This window comes from Manis pentadactyla, chromosome 4 (assembly GCF_030020395.1).
Source record: "Manis pentadactyla isolate mManPen7 chromosome 4, mManPen7.hap1, whole genome shotgun sequence".
Classification (NCBI taxonomy): domain Eukaryota; kingdom Metazoa; phylum Chordata; class Mammalia; order Pholidota; family Manidae; genus Manis; species Manis pentadactyla.
Genome location: NC_080022.1, coordinates 156,048,568 through 156,073,886, shown reverse-complemented (window position 1 = coordinate 156,073,886; position 25,319 = coordinate 156,048,568). Strand labels below are relative to the sequence as shown.

At 48.7% G+C, this 25,319-nt stretch overlaps 1 protein-coding gene across 6 annotated transcripts in view; it reads right to left on the bottom strand.

The window, feature by feature from the left end:
• Positions 1–14,402: 14,402 nt before the first annotated feature.
• TBX4 (T-box transcription factor 4) overlaps positions 14,403–25,319 on the bottom strand; it is a 29,936-nt gene continuing 19,019 nt past the window's right edge. For 5 of the 6 annotated variants that reach the window (XM_036911120.2, XM_036911118.2, XM_036911119.2 and 2 more), the window contains 4 exons: positions 18,846–18,998; positions 17,750–17,838; positions 17,394–17,629; positions 14,403–15,143 (listed from right to left, as the gene is read on the bottom strand). In XM_036911120.2, coding sequence (XP_036767015.2) covers positions 14,524–15,143; positions 17,394–17,629; positions 17,750–17,838; positions 18,846–18,998 — 1,098 coding nt within the window. In that variant the 3' untranslated portion in view covers positions 14,403–14,523. The remainder of the gene's footprint in view (positions 15,144–17,393; positions 17,630–17,749; positions 17,839–18,845; positions 18,999–25,319) is intronic. The other variant, XM_036911121.2, reaches the window with a different exon arrangement.

Sequence of the window (25,319 nt, the reverse complement as noted above, 5' to 3'; positions counted from 1 at the left end):
TTAGACTACCTGAGGGTAATGAGTCAATCTTACTAACCCAGGGGCTTAAATTTTGTTTTTCTCTTTTTAATTGGTTAAGGATTGTTTTTTTAATAAAGCATTTTTAGTAAACTTTTTTAAAGCGTAATCTGCATACAGAAATTTGTACAGATCATAATTGTACAGTTCAATGAATTTTAACAGAGGTAACACATCCATGTAACCAGTGCCCACACCAAGGGACAGACTCTTTGCCCGAACTCCAGAAGCTTCCCTTGTGCCCCATCTAGTCACTACCCACCTAACCTAACGTCTAACAGCACCAAACTCATTTTGCCTGTTAGGACTTGTATAATGAAAACACATGGCATGTACTCATTTTTTGCTAAACATTGTTTGTAAGACTTTCCTATGCTTTTGTATCAAGTGGTAATTCATTCATTCTCATTGCTAATACTCCAGTGTATGAATATGCCACAATTTGTTTATCCTTTCTACTGCAGGTGGATATTTGGGTTGTTTTCACTTTTGAGTTATAATTAACATGAATGGTGCTGCTGTTAATATTCTGTTCATCCCTTTTTGTTAACATATGTACACATTTCTTTTCCACCTATACCTAAGAGGGAAATTGCATGGCCCTTGAGTATATTCCTATTAAATATAATTGTAGGATACTGACTATTTAGTAGATACTGCCAAATAATTTTCCAAAGTGGTTACAACAGTTGACATTTCCACAAGCTATATATGAAAGTCCCACCAATACCCAGTATTGTTTGCCTTTTTCATTTTAGCTATTCTGGTGGGAGCATAGTCATACTGCTTTTATGGTCATGAGTGGAATTTTCCTGATCACTATTGAAGTCAAGCACCTTTTCATATGTTTCTTGCAAATTTGGATATCTTTTTTTGCAAAGAGCCTGTACATGTCTTTTGCCCATTTATCTGTAGGTTCTTTGCCTTTTTCTTATTGATTTATAGAAGTTCTTTAAATGTTCTGGATTTGAGTCCAGAAATATACAAAAAATATCTTCAATATATTCTATTCTACACTTGCTTTTCATTGTCTTAGTGATGCCTTTTGATAAATGTAAGTTTTTAATTCCATATAGACTAATCCATCAGTTTCTTCCATTATGGTTAGTGTTTCTTGTGTCCTCTTTAAGATATCTTTGCTTAGCCCAAGTTCATATAGATATTCTTCTATGTTTTCCTTTAAACATTTTATTTCATATTTCTTATATAAATCACAATCCATCTGGAAGTGGTTTTTATTTTTTTTGTATGGTGTGAGTCAGGAGTCAGACTTCATTATTTTGCACATGGATTTCTAATTAACACAGAACCATCCTTTTCTACCACAGTGCCATCTTTTTGGTAATTCAATTACTGCAAGTGTGGGTCTGCTCCTGGGCTCTCTGTTCTGTTCCACTGGTCTATTCATCTATCTTTGCACCAGTATCATACTGCTTTAATTGCTATAGTTTTATGACAATTCTTCCTATGTTACAGTATAAGCCCTCCAGTTTTATTCTACTTCAGTGCAAGGGGCTTGAGCTTTAACTGACCTAAACAGACAGAAAAATAGGGGAGCTGAAAATGAAACTCAGAATAGCTAAAACCCTCAAAACTTCCCACCTGGCACAAACAAATTTTGCCCTCCTTTGGGTTCTGGGTCTGATTTTGCTCTTCTGAATTGTCTAAGATCCTCAGTCTGAAAAATCAACATAAAAGGTAATCTTCAAATGCAAAAACAAAACTGTTCCAAAGAGATCTGACAAGCTATAAAGACTGGGTTAGGATGAGTTCTTACAAAATTATGAAATAATAGTAGAAAAAAATGTTGTGAAACATCAGTAGACCCAATAAATAGCAGAATCAGACACTCCCCCAAGAACCTCAGATAACAAAATTATCATCCAGAGATCATAGATACTTAAGATAATTAAGTACAGAAAAAGAAGAGTTCCCAAACAGAAAAGGTAATATTTTAAAAAAGACTAAACTCTTTTGAAAGGGGATTGAGGAATTTCAAAGAACGAATATATATTCTTTCAAATTGAGACTATTCATTGATTCTATGGAAGTGGAAAGCCTCAGTTAAAAAGTTGACAGGTTTTAACTATAGAAGCATAAACACAATCTCTGAGCTTTACCCTTTCCAACTGGAGGCATCGAGTGACCTTCCATGTTTGGTTGTGATGTGCTTAGTGCCAGCAGAAGTAGAATAAGCAGGAAATGTTCCGAATGGTCTGGACATCCCTACCAATTCATGTCAAGGATATTTTTCTATCTTAAATGTTAAATGTGGCATTTGTAGTGAAACATCTCCAAGAAAGTAATGCTCAAAAATGACTCAGCAAAATAGAAGTTCAGAGGGAGTTTTCCTGGTGGTTAAGCTATTAGCATTGGAGGGGTTTTTAATACAACCTAAGCAGAATAGGCCCCCTCTGGCTGTTTCAAGCTTAAGTTGTGTGGCAGGCAGCTGAGATAGCTCTCCATATTTAATTTCCCCAAGCTGGATAATGGCACCAGGTTTGGGAGTCAGATCTGGATTTAAATTCTGATTGTAGCAGTTACTGCTGTGTCTGGTCCAGAGCAGGCATCCAGTCCCTGAGACTTCCCTTCCCCTCCCACTTCCAGAACCCTTAACAAAGCCTAGCACCCACAGTGATTGTGTTTTGCCCTTCTGCATCCTAAGGACCCTCATGAAATAGTGACGGTAGCCAGTCACAATCCCTCCTGTCAGGTGCTGCACTAGATGTTTTATACACATTCCTTCATTTCCGTCTTCACGACAACCCTGAGATTATAGATAATCTCTCCCATTTTACTTGCTCAAGATCACATGCTGAATTGTGCTGGAAATGAGATTTGAACCCATGTTAGTTCTAGGTTCTTTCCATAACACTAAATAGCCTGACTTGTGGCTTATTTCAGTATTTTCTATATTCAGCTTCCTTCTGAACACTATTTTCATAAAATTTCAAACACTGGCAAGTAAACAAAAGGGCTTGGCTGATTTTCTTCTAGGAGGCTCTGCGGTCTACCTAACAGCCATGTCTCTGTCGCTGGTCCCTCAGCTATGCCCTGCCTCCCACTCCTGTGTAAACCCCTCACCTAAGGACACGCTTCACTGATGCCTCCTTCAAAGCCAAGGCAGCCATCTGAGAGGATGGAAGAACCCTGTAAAAGGCGGGATTCTGGGGAGCCATCCTGGGTAGAGTTGTGTTTTTCTGCACCAGCACATTTGTGGAGCAAATTCGGTGTGCCCATAAGGCAGCTAATGAATACAAGTGGAGTTCAGTTCTTTGTGTAAACGAGGGAGAGAGCATATGTCTGAACGCAATGTCGACTGCATCAAGGTCATTTTAGAGCTGGTGGAGCTCTATTTGTCTTAGGAAATCTTGAAAACTTTTATAGGAATTCGGAAAATATTTTCAGCCAGCAGGAAAGATAAAATCCTTGCACACAAAGTACAGGCAAAGGCCCAGAGACTGAACAGACAGACTGCTGTAAAACCCCATTTAATAAGGCATTAAAATGCCATCGACCTGGACACATTAAAAAAAAAAAAGCTATGAAAACAAATACCATTGAAATAATTAGGATCTTATGCCTGGGGCCCCCCTGATGCCAAGCAGGGACCCCCCTGCAGGGATCGGAGGAGGAGTGGGCTGAGACAAAGGCGGCGCCGCGCGGGTTCCCAGCCCCCGATGCTGAAGGCATTGCGCTTGTAATAGTTTCCCTCGCCCACAGTGTGGATGACTTGACAGTTCAGTAGCTCAAGTGGGGGTTACGTGCCCGGGAGGACCACCGACCTGTCTTCGGCAAGGGCCGAGAACGCGCTCCCCAACGTGGCGCTAGGACCTTTCTGCTCCGTAAAGGACAAGGAGGCATTTGAAGGCCTACTCAAGTGGGTAAATATGCTCCAAATTGGGGTGAGGGTTGGAGAGTGAACATTTGTTTATGAACGTAGCTATGAGAGGAAAAAGATGTCTTTTCACTAACTCTTGCAAATACGGAAGCTGCCGCCAAGCTATTTCCTGCTGCCCAAGCTTCTGAATAGTTGAAGACCAGGTGCACAGCAGCCAATTTCTTTACCCCCTCCCCCAAGGTAGTTCCCAAGGGCTGCACCCCAGAAATTTGAAAAATGAAGAACTTGTCTTCTTAATATTTCTGGAGTGATTATTTGTTTGGGGTCCCCAGTATTGTGCAAAGTTGCCTGTTATGAAATGCTGCTTAGCAGGCCTAATTGAGGGAGCTTTCATAAAACTGAATTTTAAATCAGATGATGTCTCTGGTGCCCGTTGAGAGCTCCTTGAACATTTTGCCTTTTCATTCTCTTTTTTAAAATTCTCATGTAAATTTGCATCACTGCTCAGTAACTTCCCTTAAAGAAAAAAAATCCTACAGAGAAACTTGTGACCATCTGAATATGTTTCTCATATTTTACTTTTTCTTCCTCCTGTATATTTCCTTTCCTTTTCTTCCAGTAGATTGTATTCACCGTCAAAAGTTGAAAATGAGTAGAGGAAGGCAGAGAAAAAAAAAGAGAAAGGAAAAAGAATGAGAGAAACATTAGAGTCTGCATTTTCTGGGGATTAATTTGAATTGGACCAGTTGGTTTCGTTTTGCAATACAAAAGAAAAATTCAAGTCTTAGGGCCTAAGGCTTTCATTAAATTCAGCTTTGGTGAGTTCTAATAATACAGTGGTTTATTAAAAGCGTGAAAAATGTCATTGCAGCGGCCTTCCCTGAGCAGCAGCCTCACCTCTCTGGTATGACTCATGCTTCCTCCACGGCCGCCTGAGCCGTAAAGTTGTGGCAGGATATTTAAGGTCCAGTGAACCCGCTCCTTGAATCTTTCTTACCATTTGGCTGGCATCACTTCCCAATTAGCAATCTTGCCATCCAGAGCGGTAGCTGGGCACCAAAAGTGAGAGAGGGGCTGGGAGCCTAGGGCTGCTGTAAATGACTGGTCCAAAAAAGTAGTGTGAAACTTAGAACCTCGTCCCCGGCAGGCGTCTGCTGGAGGAAATGAAAGGATCAGCAACCTGGGAGGAGCCCTGTGGCCGACTGCTCCTGACCACAGCCACAGGCTTTTCTGTGTGTGCCGGAAATTGACTGAGGATGCAGGCAGGGCAAGGATAATGATAAGGCAGGCGATGATGCTAAATCATCTACCTCTCAGGGCTGATGAGATTGCTCAATACCTTGCCATTTACCTTCTTGGCCTATAAAAGCAGTGGTTTTTTTTTTTTCATAAAAGTGCAAAAAATGAGCACGGACTGATACTAACTGAACCAACAGGAAGCTTAATTACAATCCCTTTCATTTCTTATTAAGTATTTTCATGCAGAGCATCTCCTTTTGCCCAGGAGCCAAGCCTAGGAGACTGGCCACATAGGTATTACTCATCCCTTGTTGTAAATGAGGAAATTGAAGCCAAGAAAGACTGAGGGACCTGTCCAAGGCCTCCAACAAAATAGTGGCAGAGTTGAGACTTCCTTTCAGGAATAGATTAATGTCCAGCGTCACTGAGTTTGGCAATGGGCTTTGAATGAGGGGCAGGACACTCCAGCCGTCCCCTCCTGGAGGCACTGGTGAAAACGCCTGCTTCTTATTGGAGGAACACTCTTTCTCCTATGTCCTTGAATGTTATCCTGAAGCCTGGATGGTCCCCAGACCCCTGCAAGTGGGAGGTGCTCAGTGGGCTGGAAAGACCAAGCCGGAGTCTTCCCAGAATGGCCCTCCCACCCCCTGGCATTGCACCCCTAACTGTGCATACATCTAGGCTTTGGCATCTGTTAAAGGAGGCTTAACTGTGAGACAGGAGAAGCAATAAAGTCTGGAAAAGCAATAAAAGGAATCTCCCAGAAAAAAAAGTCTCACATCTTTGAAGCATCTAAAATGAAACCTGTGCAGATGGGCATCCTGTGTTAGGGGAGGAGGGACGGCTTGAATTAAGCACAGTTTTAGCTGTATTATCTCATTTAATCGTTTCTATACCTCAGAAGATAGGTAGCACTTCATTACCCCTAATTAAATGGGGAGATAGAGGCTCACGGAGATTAGTAAGAAAGCATATATCCAGTAAGTGGCAGAGCTCCAGGCCCATTCTTTCTCCACTACCTCACTGCGCCTCTTCATCCAGAGCTCTGGTAAACCATCTCCGGGAGGTCACATACAGCCCAGAACCTCACGGGGACTTCTCCATCATCCCAGAGTCTCCACATTGTTTTGATCTCACCTCCCTTTAAAGCAAGAGACTCCCAATATATTATTTATTATTTATGAATTTATCTATAAAGTATACATATATGCTACTGTCCTAATATAGACATTAGATATTTGAAAATGGTGAAGTTAAAATAAACAGAAGAATAAGTTCTAGTATTTTCTTCCATTATCTTACTTTGGAGCGTGTACTGCTATAGATTCAGATAGAGTCCTGAATAAAACTAAGAAATTCATGATTGCAGACATTATTCATGGAATCACAGACCTTTAGTGCTGCAAAGGAGATGAGGAGCTGCGTGGAAGAAGGAAAAGGAGGGTCAGAAAGAGGACAAGTTGCACAGCCAGAAGGTGACAGAACTGGGGCTAGGACCCACAGCTCATACCAAGTCCCAAGGTCTTTTCACTGCTCTCTGCTTATGTAAAAAGGAGCCAAAAGCTCGTTTTCTTGGGCTAGGAAATTACATCCAGGTCTCCAGTGTGACAAGTCAGAACTTAATGCCTGAACCTTTGGTACCAGGTCCATCGACTGCCATGAAGAGACAGCTCCTGGCTTTCAGTCCAGGCACGGACAGAGCAGGAGGGCCAGACTGTCAGCATGTGGGGTCCAGGGAGAAGGAAGATGACACTGAGCTGTATTTGATGCTATTAAAAGCACCTTACATAGTTTTCATCATTCCTAATGGAGCCACGTCATTTTACAGACCCAGCCCTTTCTTCAGGCACCCTAGCTAGGAATTTGTGGGGCAAAGAAAAGGGACTCCAAAACAGGTCTCCCCCAGGTCACGCCAAGGAAGCACACTGTGACCAGGAGTTGGAGTGGCGAGGAAAGGACACCCTGGCTCCACTGCCCAAGCCAAGTGGGGCTTGTGACCATCCCCAAAACATGGGGACCAGTTGTTTCAGAGGCACCTGGATTGTTTACTGCCTCCATCTGTTTGGACCAAGCTGACCCAGCCTCCTGGAGAGGGTGAGACCGAACGCAGTGGCAGTCCCCTCCTTTCTCTGTGAATTGGAGGCAGTGGAAAGCCCAAGTGCTTGGCCTGGTTGCAGATGGTGGAGACGATGGTATATCTAAGTGTCACAAATTATTCACTAAATTATGCTTGGAGGAGTCTCTCAATTCCTTAGGCCCAACTGTAAAGAAGATTCAGATGATAATGTGGGACTCATCTAGCTCAACAGCTTATGTGCAGGTAGGATGACGCCTGGCCCACCTGTTGCAGTCGCCCAGTTCGTACAGGCGTCTACTCGGGAGACAGGTCGGGCTGGAAAGGGAGGAACGGCCAGCAGCCCTGTGGTTTCCTAAGCGGGCATCCCGTTCTTGGTGCTCCACGTAAGGAACCATGCTTGCGGGGCTTCCTGTCTTCCACTCGGTTTGGTTTTTCTCTCCTTAAGAGAGATGAGGCCCGTACTATCTTGGCATAGGCTGTGTGGTCTCCCAAGGAAGGGCTTGGGGGAGGGGACAGTTTGGAATCCCTGAAGGACAAAGAGATGTAGGGACGTGGAGGGCAGATGCTGGAAACGGCCCTGAATCCTGGGGCTCAGTTGCATCCGGGTAGCAGCTGCCTAAGCTGAGAGGAGCTGTCAGTGTGAGCATCACACTCCGGATGCAGGCCTATAGGGCAGGAGGGTGCTCAGACAGCTTGTGACCCCAGGGGCTAGCCTGTGACCCCGCAGATGAGTTGCAGGAGCAGCCTGCTTCCTCACCCACCCATGGCAGCAGCCAGAGCAGAGGACTCTGGCCACACCAAGCTGAAAGCAGAGTCGCCACGGAGGCAGCTCACCTGCCCTTGAGCAGCCTCCTGTCTTCCGCGTGGGCAGTTCCCCACCTCCACGTGTCTGAACAGCCATCAGCCCCGGAGCCACACTTCAGTGCCCAGGAGCGCCACTCACTATAGCCTGAAATTCTTCAGCCTCACGCAGGTAACCCTGGAGAGCGGGCAGCCCACACCGAGGGACTTCCCACGGCGGGCACAGTGCCAGGCCTGAGGAATGAGAGACAAAGTGTGCAGATGGAAGTGATCTTTAGGAAATATAATCTGTATCATTTAACAAGTGTTTGGGGGCAAGCCAGTAGGGAAGGGAAGGAGTCAGTGCTGAAGCCTGGCTTTCTGACTTCGGCAATGGGAGGTTGGCTAATGGTGCCATTTCCCAAAACAGAGAAGGCCCAGGGAGGTTTGGAAGGTAATCATGGGCTTGGGTTTGAACAGGGGGACTTGGGGAGCCTGACATCTCTTAAGCAGAAATGTCCAAGAGTCAGTCTCAGGAGAGGGAAGTGAAATTAGACTTGAGATTCATCCGACATGTTAGTGAAAGAAGCCACAGGAACAGATGGTGTTGCCCGCGGAGAGCACGCCTCAGCCGGTGGGAAGAGGAGGCCAAAGCCCGGCTCCGGAGCACAGCAGCGTGCAGGGCTCGGGCAGAGGGACATGTGTCTGAGAGGGAAGCTGGAGAGCAGAGGGGAAAACAAACAGGGCGCGCGGCCCAGAAGTCAGACTCAGTTCACCTGACGGGCTTCAGCAACCACTTCCCCGAGTGACCCCGCAGCACTTGGATACAGTTTCTTCTACCCTTCTGCTATTTCAGGCACTTTTGTGATCACAACTTACTTTTCTTTTTTCTTTAATTAAGTCTTTTAGTTGGTAATATATACTCATTAATAAAACAGACCTATGATGGAACAATCAGAAACAATTCTTCCTAAATCTTCTCTGTGCCCCTACCACGCACATGCACAACTACACACACACTCACATACACACAACCACACGCTTCATCTACGTCCACACAGATACACATCACACGTTCACACACCATTTGTTTTTATTACAAACAAATGGGAAACCACACATTTTACTCAGAAAATTTCTTTTGCATAGTCTATCATGGAGATATATATTTATATATCCTGTTCTCTTGTTGATTGTGATTTAATGATCTGTAGGTTGGCTACACCATTTTTTTTTACTTTCAAATATTCTTGAGATCATACTCTATAGTATAATCCTCTTTTTCCACTTAGTTTGAAATCAGTTCTCCATGTCATTAAACACACTTTGTAAGCCTAGTTTCAATGACTACATCATATTCCAGAATATGAGTATTTCATAATTTACTTAACCATAATTTACTTTGGGCCAATTAGGGCTGTTAAAAATAATACCACAATGAGTGTTATAGAGTATTAAGCTATGCCCACATTTCTGGTTATTTTCTTTAGGATATGAACACTTTTAGAGTCTTTGTCCATGCTAACCAAATTGCTTTTTCCAGAAAGACTGCAACAATCTGTGCTCCCACTAGCGATGATTGGGAGAGGCTCCCTACATCTTTTCTTAAATGCTTATCAATTTGTTCAGACAAAAGTGGCATTTTTTTTCCACTTTAATTTGCATTCGGATTATTAGTGAGGTTAGTTTGTTCAGGTTAACTGTCATTCTTAAGAATGATCTGATCATGGCACCCATTGCTCTCCTTTTCTAAGTCAGCCCTTCCTCCCTCACCACCAGCCCTGCCCCAGGTGTTGATTCCCAGCCCGGGGCCTCCAGGGGGTTCTCTCCCTCCTGAGGCAGCATCCCTTGCCCTCTGCTCCTAAGCCTCCCCCACTCCCTCCACAGCCCCTCAGCTGCTCTGTCTCGTGGGTTCAGGGTCTGTGGGAGCCCCTTGCTCTGCCTCCTCCAATCCATCTGCACTGGAGAACCAAACAGGAGCCCAGACTTTTCAAGCAGGCAGCCAACATCTTCCACTGGGCTGGGATCAGTGTTGACTGAGGCTGACCCTTCCTGCCCCACACAGGGCCCAAGTAAATGGGGGCCACAGCCTGGGCCTAGCCTGCTGGGATTTGCCCAACTCTGTCTCATTATTTCCTTTTCCACTTTCCTCATCTCCCCATTATTCCAACCCAGGCTTTAATTTTCACAAATGATACAATTTGGTGGTTTGGGGTTTCGACAGGAGAATTCCTATGACCCTCAGAGCGCTGGGACCTGTTTGCCCTTGTTAGAGAAGAGGGGCTCTGGACGCTCTGCAGACCCCGTCAGGCTGTGGTAATAAGCAGGGGCTGTTTGGGCTGCAAAGTGTAAGCCTGGTCCTTCTTAGTGAGACTCCACAGAAATCCCACTGGAGATTTTTCTGCCCCTGCCCTGTCTACTTTCCTTCGTAATGATAAATGGCTGAAAGGAAAACTATCTAATCTCCAAACTGCTTGCTTTTTTCTACTCTTTCTTCAAGGAGAGAAGGAAGAATACAGTCACATAAAACAGAGTCCTTCATCGCCTGCTTCTCAGGAGACAGGTCTTTCCCTTTACATCCCAGGCCTGTTTCTGATCTGTGACGGGCTTGCGTTGGACGCTCCTGCCCGGCGCTCTCTAATCAGCTGCGACACAACTGGCAGTTGCTTGGGCTGCCCATCGAAATTGAATTGATTGCCCGGCCCTTTTGCCATTTTGTTCTGCATACAATTGCTTAATAGCTGTCACCTTGGCTTTTGGTCCCAGCCGGCTGCAGGCTGACTGGTTCCCATTACTCAGGATGGCCAGTGCAAGTTCAGCACCTTTACAGGATGTCCCTGATTGATTCCGTCTGCCTTGGAGACCTGTGATACATTTGCATAGGAGGGAGGAAGGCGCTGGGGGACGGAATAGCAGTCTCTTGGCCGCAGGGAATGCCAGGTTTGGCTGTGAAACTCGCCGTGTTTGAATCATTGCCAGGATTTCTTGTCAGGAGTCTGGCCTCTGCTGACATAGCTGCTAATGAATTTGTAAATTTTTAAAAAATACAAAACAACCTAGCCTGTCCTAACCTTTGCTGTCGCCACCTGCTGCCTGGATGGGGGTGGCAAACAGCATGGCTGCTTTTCCAGCCTGAGCTTACGCTGGCCTTTGAAATGACAGTTTCCTCCAATCCCCCACCCCCTTTCCCTGCCCGCCAAGCGGGAGAACTGGGGCTTTGAGGGAGACATCTTTCAAGTGAAATCCTTTGCACTGGGAACTACTTCAATTAGACAGCAGGGGGAATGTTAACATGCCCTCCGGCCTTTTAAGTGGGTTTTAATTTTATGTTGTAAGATAAGACACTGCAAGCCTGGGGCTGCTACTCCCGCAGCAGGCTCCATTAGCAGGGCAAGCTGCGGCCTCTTGACCCCCTGAGGCACAGCCGAGGCTGGAAGTTAGTTTGGTTTTTTAACAATTTGTCAGGTGGACCCAGCTTCTCCTTTCCTTCTTCCCTTTGTTGCTCCAGGCTGTCCTGGAGCTGGAGGGCAGTTGGGTGGCTATGCTGCTGCTGAGAGTGAAGCCCTGCTTCCCGCAGTGGCCTGGCCAGGGGCTGGAGAGCAGAGCTTGGGGGCTGCCTGCCTTGGGCCTCACAGCTGAACGTTCATCATATTTTTCCCCTTCCCAGGCAGGGCACAGCAGAAGCAGACACCTTTCACGTGGCAGGTTTCTGGCCCCATGATGTATGACCTGTTGGCGCTACTGAATGGTGCCCTTTGTTCCAGGGTGTCCCACGTGCCCCCTTTTTATTGACTTGTTGATTCAGAGGGGCAGGAAAGTTCCACAAATCCCACTGCAGGCCCTTCTCTAGCCATGCCCAGGTGGAGAAGCCCAGCAACCTCATGCTTCCCAGAAAACTAGGAGGAAGCTGTGGCTGCTAAGCGCAAACTGTCCCTTAAGCAGCATTCTTTACCTTGGTCTCAGGCTGCCATAGGTCTGAAGAGAGCCTGGGAGCACGCATGTAGCTCACAGCCCTCTGCCTGGGGTCCTAGAGGGTGTGGAACACCCCATAATGCAGGCTTCACCCAGAAAGGAAAGAGCGGAGCAGGTGTGAGGAACAGCACCCCCTCCGCAGTCCTCTGAGCCAAGCTCAGTAAAGTTTTCCCCTGTGACCAACAAGTCTATGGAGCACAGCCAAGGGGGGAGGAGCTTGGCCTCCTGCAGGAGGAAGTCCCGCCAGAGGACAACCCCAGGGCCACAGGGAAGGACTTTGGGGAAATCCCATCCTAAGCCTGACGAGGACCAGGATTGACAAGGCACCTCTTACCCTTCCCTTCTCTTCTCCTTGCCTCCCAGACCGGCCTGCAGTGGAGATGGTGGGTGAGCAGCTTTGGAAAAGGAGCCACGAGGGGAGGGGCGGGAGGCAAAGGGTGGGAAGCAGGGAGACCTTCCGACGCCAGCTTCTCTTCTGGTCTAGTAGGGGGACCCTGGATTGGATTTCCTCTCCGTTTTCCCACTCCCGCTTGTGGCTGAGCTTCAGGGATTGGTAGAAGAATGCAAGTGAAGGGCCCAGCCAGGCCTGGATCCCTCCTCTCTGGGGTGCAGGTGGCTGATGAGCTCACACATCTGACTGCTGAGGAAGCGCTGGGCTCTGACACAAACCTGCTCTTCTCTTCCTTTTCTGGAGTAGGCGCGCAAATCCCACCAAGAATTCCCTACTTCTGAGACCACCTCCCCCAAATTGCCAGGTTGTGTGCTGGCTACTAAAAGGTGGCCGTTTCTTGCCTACGGCTTTCCCTGCCCATCTGAGGTCTGTGTGGGCCTTAGAATCCAGACCCAGCATCTGGAGATCAGCAGGAGCTCAAAGATGCAACTGCCCCATTGGTCCTGAGTGACTTCACTCTAAGCTCAGAGGCTCCAGGGTACACTGCTCAGAGGCACTAAGGACTCCATCTGGCTCTTGAGAAAAAAACGCAAGCAAAAGGGAGGAAGAGACCATTGCTGAGCCAAGAAATGACAAGCCAGTAGTAAAGAGCATCCACACACTTCACTGTTGTAAAATGGCTTTATGTTCCAATATGTAAAGGGAAATGTCCATGCTATGTAACAAAACACGTGAAGTTGCATATCCCTTGTTAGCTAAGGTGTCTCCTAATAAAGTTTCGTCTGTAATGTGTGTGTGTGTTTTCATATATATATTTATTTATTTGTTTTATCTAAACCATTCTTAGTTTTAACATCAAACGTGTAATAAAAATTTAAATAGATGCCTTTCCAAATACCCCCACCAATGTTCATTTATTAAGTTTATTCATTTGTAAAAAGCAAAGCTGAGTTTGACATGTGGCCTGCATTTGTGAGATATATATATTTATTTATTTATTTATTTATTCATATAATATATAAATAGCTGCTCAGCATGCAAAGAGTTTAGTGATTTCCCAATTTTGATTACAGAGTTCACACCAGCCACACAGATGGTCTGGTGGTGTTCAATGCTGAAAGGCTGAACGGATGACTATAAGATCCACCTCACTGGAGAATTTTCCTTGCTCCTCTGAGCTCACTGGCTGAATTTACTGAAAGAAATGAATATTTTCTCAGTTCTTGTGTTTATTTCTGTTGGGCTTTCTTGCGTTGGAGGCAGGAATTTTCAGGGAAAAGAACAGGCTCTGGAGATGTCTGGCAGCAGCTTGGATGTGCTCTCCTGGGACACTGCCCTGTGAGGTGTATTTCCTAATGATGGTTGTAGTATGCAGATGGTGCCCGAGAGGCAGAGTCCTCCTGCACACCGCAGAGGGTGAGAGATTGTATGATAGGGACCGAGGGTGAAGGGCTTTGCACTTTATTAGGAAACCTGAATGATGACAGAGATGCTACTGGTTGCATTTTTCCTTCCTCTCTGAAGAAAAAAAATGTTTTAGTACTCATCAGGTGGCCCTTAGCACATGACCCTCTCTGTAAGTCATCCCTCAGATCTCAGAGCTCCAGAGATCAATTTCCAGGCCACTAACTGAGCGATCTGCTCTCCCCTCAGAGCAGCTTTGCGGTTTTGCTGAGTACACTTCTCAGGGGGCCTCATGGAATCTCCAGGAGTCAGTGGAGTGGGCCTCCTGCTCTCAAGCCCCCCAGCTCCCCTTACAAACAGAAGGCCAGGGACTCTTCAATGTGTGCAAAGCCCTCCAGCCCAGCAATGAAAATCTTCCCCCAGCTTTCCCTGTGGGAGAGACCTCACTACCTGGCCTTGAGTAAAGCAAAAACCTCTAAATGACACACATGAACTCTCCACTCACATCCCATCCATGGGCATGTCAGGAGAAAGAAGGTAACAGTGGACCCAGGTCCTGCAGCCGAAATCTGAAAAATCTTAGAAAACTCTTTTCCTTGTCATGGCCTCAATTGTATGTCAGAGGACAGATGCTCTCCCAATACACACACATGCATGCACACATACACACACATACGCACGCACCCACACATGCACACACACCACCTTTTGAAATACCATCCCATGTGTCTGGGCAGTACAGGCCACCCACAGAGGTTAACACTGGATTAGGGTCCTGGGGCTGCCAAGGAGACATGGGAGTTATCCGTCAGCCCAGTTCTCTGCAGTCCCCATTCCTGAATGATACTGTAAGGAAGCTTCCCGGGTCAAGGAGAAGCTCTGAGAGTAGAGAAACTCATTGGCAGCATTCAGGTGTGGGGAGGGCGGCTTCCTCTCACACACGGCGGGGAGGCCACGCTCCCTGGGGAATGAGGCGGTGGGCCCCCGCTCCCGGACCTGAGACTGTGAGAGCTGGTTGTAGACACTGAAGTGGGTGTTTCCTGGAGGCTGGGAGCTCTGAGCGGAGATAGCAGGCAGCCGAGGCACCATCGTGGTGGCGGTGAAGTGCGTGGGGAAGGACTGGTAAGGCACAGTCTCCACGGTCTGGACGCTGTAGCTCGTGTACGGTGAGACTGATGTCCACATGTTACAGCCCAGTGGGGGCGGGGGCAAGTCGTCCACCCCGGATACCCCAGCGATCTCGGGCCCTGAACCTGAGTACATACAGGCTTCTCTTGGGGTCACCTCACTGCAGTAGGAGGGGCTCAGCATCTGTTGGTCATAGGGAGGGGGAGAACGGAAATAATGATCCTCTCCCACTGCAGAGGGAGCTTCCAGATAGGGGCGCTTGCAGGGTAAGTCCAGATGGCGGGCACTGTCTGCTGGAAGACAAAGAAACCTTCAGGAAGAGCCATTTCCACCAGCCCAGGGCCCAGAATACCCCTGCTGGATGCCAGGACAGCCTATCCTTGTCATGCAGGGCCCGCCCTTGGCCCATGTTTCCATGGCATGGCCAGAATCATTTTAATCAGGGACAACTTTGATAAGGTGGTCAGGTTTGAGTGTGACCCTGCTCAAAGGCCACAGGGGACATCATTCACTGCACACTGAGCGATGTGCTTAGCCAGGCAGCATATAGCTTCAATCCTTTGCCACCCTGACTCTCAGGAATGGTAGAAAGCCTTGCTGTGCATTGGCATTCTTAGGTGAGGCACATCCTAGCCAAGCGAAGGAGAGGCAATTGCCAGGCCAGACCAGGTCCAGTGGCCACGTCTGTCAGAACCAGCCAGAAATTAAAGCCACAATGCTTCTGCCTCAATCCTCAGCTCCCAGGAAGGCCTTGCAGCTACTTGCAGGCATGCTCCTGTTGCTTTTGGAAGAGGAAGTAAACTTTACATCTGTTCAAAGCTGTCCCATCAGATTGTTAGTATACAGGTTCCAACCTAACAGTGTTTACAAAATTAAGGGAGCTGATAATATGTAAAAGGTGACTCGTACTTTTAAGGCTAAGCTGATACTCTGTTTGGGCAAAGATGAAGTCAGCCGCCCCAAACCGTATGTTGTGTGTCTTCCAACATCCTGAACCGGGAGGGCTTGACCGTCTGGGTGGGACATCCTCCCTGGAACTCAGGGGCGACCCAGGCCCAACCACTTGGGCAGCAGCCCACTCAACAAATTTAAGAGCACTTGCGTAGTGGCTTCTCTTGGCCCCCCTCCTTCTGTTTTCCCTAGGGATCCATCCTGGGAGCTGTCTGTGCACCCTGGGCAGGGTGGCCTGGGAGAGGAGTGGACCAAGTCTGAAGGCCTGCACTCACCTCTCCCCCCACTGCTTCTGGAAGCTTCTTCCCTGATAAGGAGGAAAGTGCCTCTCTCCCACCCAGCTGTTGCTCATCCCTTACTCATCCCTCCTCTCCATCTTCTCTCCAGATTCCTCCTTCCTCTCAAAAGCACTAAACTCTTGGGCTTGGAAACTGGCCAGTCACTCTAGGCCAGGAGTGAGCAAACTTCTTCTGTAAAGGGCCAGACAGTAAACATTTTAGGCTTTGTGGACCAGAAGAATATCTGATACAACTACTCCATTCTGCTGCCATCACATGAAAGCAGCCATGGGTTACTAACGTGTATGGCTGTGCTCCAATAAAACTTTATTTACGGATACTAAGATTTGAATTTCAGATACATTCACATATCATGAAATGGTCTTCTTTTTTCAACTATTTAAAAATGTAAAAACCATTTGGTATGGCTCATAGGCCAAACGAAAACAGGCATCACTTGGCCAAAGGGCCACCGTTTGCCTGCTATAGGTCCTTAGTTCCCACAGCACTGGGGCAGGGGACACCGGGAGCTCCACCTGGCTATCCCCAGGAGCTGGGCTGATGGAACATTTTGGACTGTAAGAAAAACCCTCCAAACCCATTCCCAAGAGAATTTCAGTGACTCTGCAAGGTATTCTGGTGTAATAACGCAGGGCATCTGTATTTTGCAGATGGAGTGATCCAGACCTGTAGCAGAGCCCGAAGGTTCTGGTTCTGGGTCAGGCCTCCTCTTCATCAGAGGCCACGACGGTTCTGCCTGCCTTCCCGGCCTCCACGAGAGTTTGTTTCCACTCTCAAGTCTCTGACGACCCTGCTGTGGTGAGGTGGAGGGCCTGCACTCGTGACCCTAGACCATCCCTATTTTAGCCTTGAGGCTGCTTTGATAAATGACAGCCCCAGTCCAAAAGCCCTGGGCTGCGACACCTCAGCCTCCCTCCATGCTTAGAGGGAGCCCAGCCGAGGACATGCTGTCACCCGCCCTGTGGAGGTCTTCAGAGCAGGGGCTGCCAAGCAATGCCTGGAACTGGGGAGGGGTGCCAGTGTCCAGGGACACCACGGCCACAGGCTACTTGGAAGGATTCTGAAGGCCACGTGCAAAGCAAGAGCGAGAGCCAACGCCCTGTCATGAACTGAGCCTGGCCACCATCCCTAACCCGCAGGCTGATGCTCCCAGGCCACACAGGTAACCAGGGGGGTGTGTGTGTGTGCAGGTGCGTGTCCAGGCACACTCACATGTCATGGGGGCGTTCATGGGTGAGCTTACCCACCCCCCACCCCTGACTCATTAGGACTTCCAGACCAGGAGGGAGCTACCTCGTCTTTTCAGGCAGTGGTAGAAGAGGCTTGAGTCCCTCTGGGCTGGGAAGGTGTTGAGGGGAAGGTCCTGCGGCTCAGCCGCAGCAAACTGCATGTGAGCCCCGTTCTCATACTGGTAGTGCTGGAGCGCCTGGTGGGCGCCATGCAGGGGGCTGACGTCCGGCTTGGCTGAGAGCTGGGTGGAGACGAGCCTCTGCCTCATGATGCTTTTGGAGATCACAGGATATTCCTTGCTAGAGGGGTGGGGAAGACAGTCAGAGGGAGACAGGAAGAGTGTAGATACTTTGAGGGTCACCAAGACCACGTGCCTGAACTCCTTCTGCCTGCCCACCCCCAGGCCCGGGCAGCCCCACCTCTGCAGCCGAGCCACACGCAGGTCACTGTCGTCACTCCCCCGGAATCCCTTGGCAAAAGGGTTGTTCTCAATTTTCAGCTGTGTGATCTGTCAGGAGAAGACACACAGTGGAGTCACTGGGGTAGGGGACTGGACTGCCCTCTGACCTTCCCCACCTGCCCCAGGTACAGACCCCACGGCTGGGCCTGGGGAGCTGCACACCCCAGCCCTAGGCCAGCCAGGAGTCTTGCCAGGTCCTCCTTGTGGCTCAGTGCTGGCACTTATCATTTCTACTTGTTGCAGGCCCTCTGATTCTGTCTCCCACTCTGTGGCCCCACTGTGCTACCTGGCTTCAGTCCCTCCTCACTGTCTCCTGGGTGCCTTTAACAGCTTCCAGTCCGTGTCATCTCCATCCAGTGCGAATGCCACATCAGGTTCTAAGTGACCATTCTAGATGCAAATCTGACTGTCACTCTTCTGCCTAAAATCTGCAGCAGCCTTTGGCCCTTCCCCTACAACACCCACCCACCTTGCCAGTCCCAGTGTGCATGAGGTGAAGGTGTCCTGAGAAGGGCAGTGTGGGCAGAGGCAGAGAGGCCGAGGGCGGTGGCAGTTTGAGATGGTCAGGCTGGGGAGGGCAAGTAGCGAGGTGGGAGGCAGGCCAGGAGACCCAGACCCCCATGGCCACAGCCTGTCTCAGTCTCCCTGCTCCCACTCAGCTGAAGTGCCCCAGGGCCTCTCTCCCCATTCCCTTGCCCTGTCTCCACAGGCCCAGAATCCAACCTTTGAATCCCACCAGGGAGAATATTGTAGAGTGAAAGGGCCTAACACTCGAGTGACAGGGAGAGCTCTGTGCCCCCAGGTTTTACGGTTGCCAACTTCATCCATTCCCCACGACAGACCATAATGACCTCACGTTGGAGATTTAGGAGTCTGGTCTCCTTCCCTGATCGTTACTCAGCTTCCCACTGCTCTAAGGGACATTACAGCTTTCTGAGATCCCTGGACTGGGCCTGCGTCTGCCTTGCTGCACCCAGGGCTTCATTCCCTGCCTCTGTCATGGCACAAAAATGCCCGGTGGTGTCAGTGGTGGGGCTGAGGGCCTGTGGCTGTACCTTGTGATTCTGGTAGGAGGTCACAGAAATGAAGGAAGTCTCTGGGAACACGTGGGTGCAGAAGGCTGTGTTTTTGGAGCCAAAAGCATTGTTCTCATCAGCTTTCACAATATGCAGCCGCGGCTGGTACTTGTGCATGGAGTTGAGGATGATCTGGAAGAGAAGGTTCTCATGCTGAGCTCCAGGTCCCTGCCCTCTGCTCTTTGGCCTGGTTCATTCTCCTAAAAGCCCAGGCTCCAAGACCTGACTACTGGGGCTGAGCCCAGAAAGGTCCTAAAGCTCCCAAGTGAAGAACCAGGCCCCTAGGCCCCAAACTCAGCCCCACGGTCCCCACTTAGGCCCAACACTACTGCCTGGTCCCAGGACCACCCTGATGCCACAGGTCATTCCACTGTGGTAATGGTGAACTTAACTGTTTGAAAGCCCCCAGCGAACTCAGCACAGTGTAGTAGGTGGAATTCTGGGTTGTAGGCAAAAGTCCAAGGTGCCTCTGACTCACTGTATGACCTCATGTAAGTCACTGGACTTCTCTGAGCCTCTGTTTTCATATTTGTAAAATGGGATTGTGATACATAACTTAGAGCCCCCAAGGGAGGGGGGTGTAAGTTCCCCTTGCTTCTCCCTCTCCTCTCCTGCCTCTTCTCCCCCTGCTACCTGCTCCCCGACACTGATGGGGACCTGCCTTTCCTAGACACACCCACGGTGGGTGCTCAGCCCCTCTGCTCACTTCTGTCAGCAGCAAAAGCAGCCTGGCAGGGGGAGAAGGGAGCTGAGCAAAGTGTTTTCTCATCCAGGCACTGGGTCACTCAACATTCACAGAGGCCTGCCAAGGGGCTGCCGGGAAGATGCATGTGCCTCCTGCCCTTAGCACTGCCCCAGGCAGCTCTCAGCCTGGAGGGAAGCACCTTCGTGGGCTAGAGCTCCAGGTACCGAGGTAGGAGAGAAGCAAAGTTCCTAAAATAACAGGGAGGAAGGCCAGAGGGTGCCTGGGGCTGGGAAGGCAAAGGCTCACAACAGGCGGAGCTCATGCAGAGCGCCCAGGAGGCTCGGCCCCGCGGCCCCTGGACTAACATACAGTAGTTGCTGCTCCAAACCTGCTTCGTTCGGCTGCACCCCACGGTAGCAGCTGCATCATGTGCCATTAAATGTATTTTTTATTGTTGACATTTGCCAGACGCTCTCCCCACTGGAGGCAAGACCAGGAATTTGGGGCATTTTATCAGCACTGCTGCTTTTGTTAACCCTTTGGCTCCCGGCTGGGCAAGACTGGCCCCCAGGTCCTGTTCCCCTCTGAGCTCCCTCCTCTCCTTCCTCTTGGCCTGGGAGAGCCCCTTGCCGGGCTGCCTCTTCAGGGTCTGCACCGCCAGGTTCCCAGGCCCAGGCCTCAGGCTGAAGCCTAGTGCAAGGGTTAACCCCTGCGTGACCAGAGCGCCAAGCAGAATGCCAGAGCCGGGCTCTCCCACGGTGGCCTGAGTGTGGGAGGGCCCAAGGTCCATCCTGGGGACAGTCGCTGCCCTGAAAGCAGACCCATCAGAGGAAGTGGGTGGGTTAAGGCCTCTGGCCTTCCCTGGGCTCACCATTTTGGGGAGGATCTAGCAGGAACTAGTTTTTCTGCCTTCTGCACTGGCCACTCCTCCCTCAGCCCTTAGGGACAAACCTCTGGGCCCTCTTTGAACAAGTACAGAGCTCCCCAAACCCTAAGGCAGGTCCTATAGCTGGAAGAACCTGGGGCCTGCCAGACAAAAATCTCATAGTGGGACTGAAGGGCGCAAGAAGGCCAGGAAGGCCTCGTGGACTCCTTTCTGGGAGCCTGGGGAGGGTCCCATGGCAGGGGAGCTGGGTTTGGGGAATCACTTCCCAGTCCCTGTAGGTCACCCCATCACCTGCACTGTTCCACAGCTGCAGGCGCCAAAAAGGACCCGAGTCCCCAGAAGATCCCACTACTGAACCCCCGGGAGGGGCCGCAACACTCCAGGGTGCCCCACGCTCCTGCCTCTGCACCTTTGCACATACAGTTCCTCCTGCTGTCTTGGTCTTCCTTTCCCATTCTCTCTCACCTGCTGGGCCTGTCATCTTGAGGTTCAACTCTTCTGGGAAGCCTTCCCAGATGGCTAGGCCTCTTCTGAACTCCCAGTTCGGAAACTTCCCCCCATGCGCTGTCTGCTTGGCTACTGTGCTGCTTCCTGCTCGCCTCCTATTTCTTCTTGGCCCTCCAATGAAGCCACAAACTCCTCAAGAGGAAGGGCCTTATCTTTCATTCCTTTTGTACCTCCATGAGCCTGCACCCCAAAATAGGAACCAGGAAGTACAGCACAGGGTCACAGGAGCAGGCCTGGCTCATGACCACAAACCCTCAGGCCCCTCTCCTCCTGTCTGTCTTTGTTCACTAGAGACGAGATAACCTCTAAGGCATTTTTCAGGTTGAAAGTACTGATTGAACATGTGCATAGGCTTTCTGTGAGCGCTCACATGCTTCAGCGCCCCCAGCACACAGGGCCTAGTCACTGGCTCTCCCAGGGTGCGGGACACATGGGGAGAACAGAGACAAGGGCCTGACAGGACCTGAAGCAGAGGCCGCAGGCACCTGCACGGCCACATAGTCCTAAGGACACCCGAGGACAGATGGCAGCACCCACTGTGCTCATCTGCCATCTGGGCATAGGCTGGGCATCACCAGCTCCCCTGCTCACAGTCACCCATCTCCAGGTCCAGTCAGTGACCAAGTCCTGTGGCCCCATCTGCAAAACAAAAGCCTCTCATGCCCACTGCACAGCCCATCTGCCCTGGGTTTTGGGACAGCCTCCTCCCCGTCTCCATCTACTCCCTCTCCACGACAAATGAGGCCACCTACCTTCTTAGGACCTTCCAGTTCATCCAGGCAGACTATACGTTGCCTGAGAGCAGAGCCCTTTGTATCTCCCCCTCTTGCCTCCCATGTGCCCCCACCAGTCCTGCCACCAGTTAGAGTTCAGTAAATGTCTTATGCATATAATGCCACCTTAGATGGTTCCCTCTTGCCCCTTGGGAATAAAGGCCAGACTCCTTAGACCATTAGGCAAGGTCTTCAATGACTGGGATGAGAGACTGCCAAACACACACACCTTCTGGGGAGGGAACCAGGCAGGCTGGCAGGGAAACCTGGGAAAAGAGAAACTGCCAGACCTGCAAGGACAGGTAGCAGCCTCCACAGGGTGCAGTCCCAAGCACAGAGAACTCAAGAGGACCCCAAAAGCCTCCATGGATCTCTCCTTACCAGCTGCAAGTCTTGAGCAAGCTCTTGCTGCCTAGTCATTGGAGTCTCCATCTGTAAAGTGAGGCCTTCGGCTAAGTGGTCCAAACACCCCTCCTGACTCCAATAGTCTGGAACCTTGACAGGTTGTCTGGAAGAAGGTCCCATGCATTGAACCAATGCCTCCACCCCAGCAGCCTGGGAGAATGGGAAACCAGCTCAGGGACTCACACCTGGCTTTACTGGGAAGTAGTTCCTCAGGCACCACCTTAAACTACTTTGCCACAGCCTCACATTCATATTTGTTGCAGAGGATATTGGGCCAAATGGGCCAGCTACGTCAACGAGCCCCACTACGTGACTGGTCCCATCATCAACACTGCTTTACAAAAATGGAATTCATTAGGTTTTGGCGACGGTTCAGAAGCCTGTTCTATTTTAGCAGCTGTGATAGCGCCAAAATCCATCTCCTCAAGACATCACCACAGCATGTCCGGCCAGTGAGCGCCAGAACCATCTGCATAGAATCACAGAACATTAAGGGCATGGAGACACAGACCTCAGGGATCTCCTAGTCCAACCTCCTAGTCTACAGATGAGGAGCAGGAGGGCTGTAGTGGGAACGTGACTTGCCCAAGGACACACAGCTGGTTGGAGACAGAATTCTGAGAAGATTCCAGATGGCTTTTGAGAGAGCACACTGCTCTCATCAATAAGCCAAGTAATTAATGATAAGGTGGCGACGTTAGGGCCGAGAATTCACCAGGCCCTATTATTCATCACAGAACACAGTGTATCTGGATGCTAGCCACACAATGTGGCTATTGTCCATTTTATCACATATTAAAACCAGATTTTCCTCTGCATCATAATTTACTTTCTATCATCCCCCTTACCCTCTCCAGAACTGCAAAGAGGTTAGGACAGAGACTGGATCTGTAGCTTAGAAAAAAAGAAGAAAACAGAGACCCAGAGAGGTAAGTGATTGGCCCAAAGAATATCCAGACTAGAACTGAGTCAGGCAAGCCAGTAGGCCACTCCTGGAGCCTTGGCCACATAGGCCCTTGGCCTCACTTGCAGGACAGCAGCCCAGGGGCCTGGGAACCATTCTGCCTTCTCTCACAGTCACAGGAATAACAGTCAGTGGTTACCGAGCCCAGCCTATGTGCCATGCCCTGTGCAGAGTATTCCACACACATCGTATCATTAATCTTTTCAACATCCTGCAAAGGAAACACTGTGATTAGCCCCATGTTAACAGATGAGGGCCTGAGGCTCAGGGAGGTGGAGGCAGCTGCCCAGCCTCAGACAGATGGGAGGCAGAGCCAGAACTGGGACTCATTCTGAGCTGAGCTCGTACCTATAGCTGGCCAGGCCTTGTCTGGAGTTGTGTGGAGCACCTGTTATCTCCCAACACACCCAGCAAGGGTTTGGCACATTCTCAGGGCTTAGTGAACATGGAAGAAAAAAGAAGAAAATAGAGATCAATAGCTCTGGGTCCCCACTGGCAAGCTGACAGCTTAAGCTTTGGGGGGATGTCAGCTTCTGGTGTAGAAAGGACCGTCTCTGTCTAAATACCATCCCTTCCAGCGGGTTCACTCAGTCAGTCACTGCTTACCAGCACCCACTGGTTTGCCAGACACAGGGCTGCGCAGTAACATGTAATAGTGATTAAAAACCTCTAGGTTTCCTATCTAGTGGAAAAGCCACACAGTAATCCAAAAATCAAGCAAAAATAAGCAGTGAGAAAATGTAGGGAAGAAAGATTGCATTTCTAATAGCAACAAACATAATGAGACTACTAACAGGAAACGGGTGGGACCTTACAAAGTAAAACTGAATACACTTTTGAAGGACAAAAAGGAGACTTCAGCAAAGAGAGACATCCCCATCAATCCTCCTAAGTAAATTTACGATTTAAAGCAATTCCAACAAAAATATGTCAGTTTCTCAAAATGACAAGCTGATTCTAAAGTTCATGTGAAAAAATAGACAAGAGTAGCCAAGAAAACTCTGAAAAAGAAGGGAAATGAGGGGAACCAGCCCTGCCAGACACTAAAACTTATTATGAAGTCTCAACAGTTAAGGCACTGGCACACGAACAGACACACATTCAGATGGGGATTTAGTGCACAGAAATAAGGCATCCTGCACCACGGAGGAAAGACAGCCAGTCAATTACTGGTGTTGAGACAACTGGATAGCTCTCTAGAAAAAAAAAAAAAGTTGAATTCACACCTCATTAAATGCCAGAATAAATTCCAAAAGGATCAATGGTTTAAATGTAAAAGTAAATCCATAAAATATTAGAAGAAAACACAAGAAAATTCCCTTACAAGTAAGGAGTGGATTTCAATTACCAAAAATCTAGAATCTATAAAAGACCAACACATTCGATCAAAAACTTCTGTGTAGGAACTCTGGCAAAAATCAAAAGACAAAAGACAAATTGGAAAAACATATGAGCAACTCATATCACAGATAGGAGCTAAAGCTTCCTAGTTGATAAAAGCTTCTGGAATTAATAAGTGATCAAAAATCTAAGAGGAAAATGAGCAAAGGGTAAGGACCGCAGTTCACAGAAGAGGAAATATATTTAAAAATATGCTTAACCTTACTCATAATAAAAGACATACAAATTGAAACTAAGACTGATACATGTTTTTTCCTCATCCTCCCATCCCCCTCCCCTATGGCTACCACCAATCTTTCCCTGTGTTTATGAGTCTGTTTCTGTTTTATTTGTTCATTTTGCTTTTTAGATTCCTCATATAAGTAAACTCATACAGTATTTATCTTTCTCTGATGTATTTCACTTAGCACAATACCCTCTAGGTCCATCCATGTCATCAGAAATGGCAATATCTCATTCTTTTTATGGCTGAGTAATATTCCACTGCATATTTCACCCACAGATCGGCAAAAATCCAAAACTTCGCTCTCCCCAGTTGGTGAGGTTCCAGTGATGGTGGGAATATACACCAGTACAACTCCAAAACTATAAGATACAAATCCCAATACCCTTCAAACAAGCAATTTATCCCTCAGATGTGCTTGGCACAAGTATAAAATGATATATACGTGAGTTTAATCAAAAGAGTTAAAACAGGAAAATATCTGATTCCTTCAATAAGGACTAGCTACATAATTTACATACTCCTTATGGGAAGAAATTCTATGCAGCTATGAAAAAGGGAATGAGGAAGCCCCATATGAATGCCATGGACTCCATGACATACTAAGTT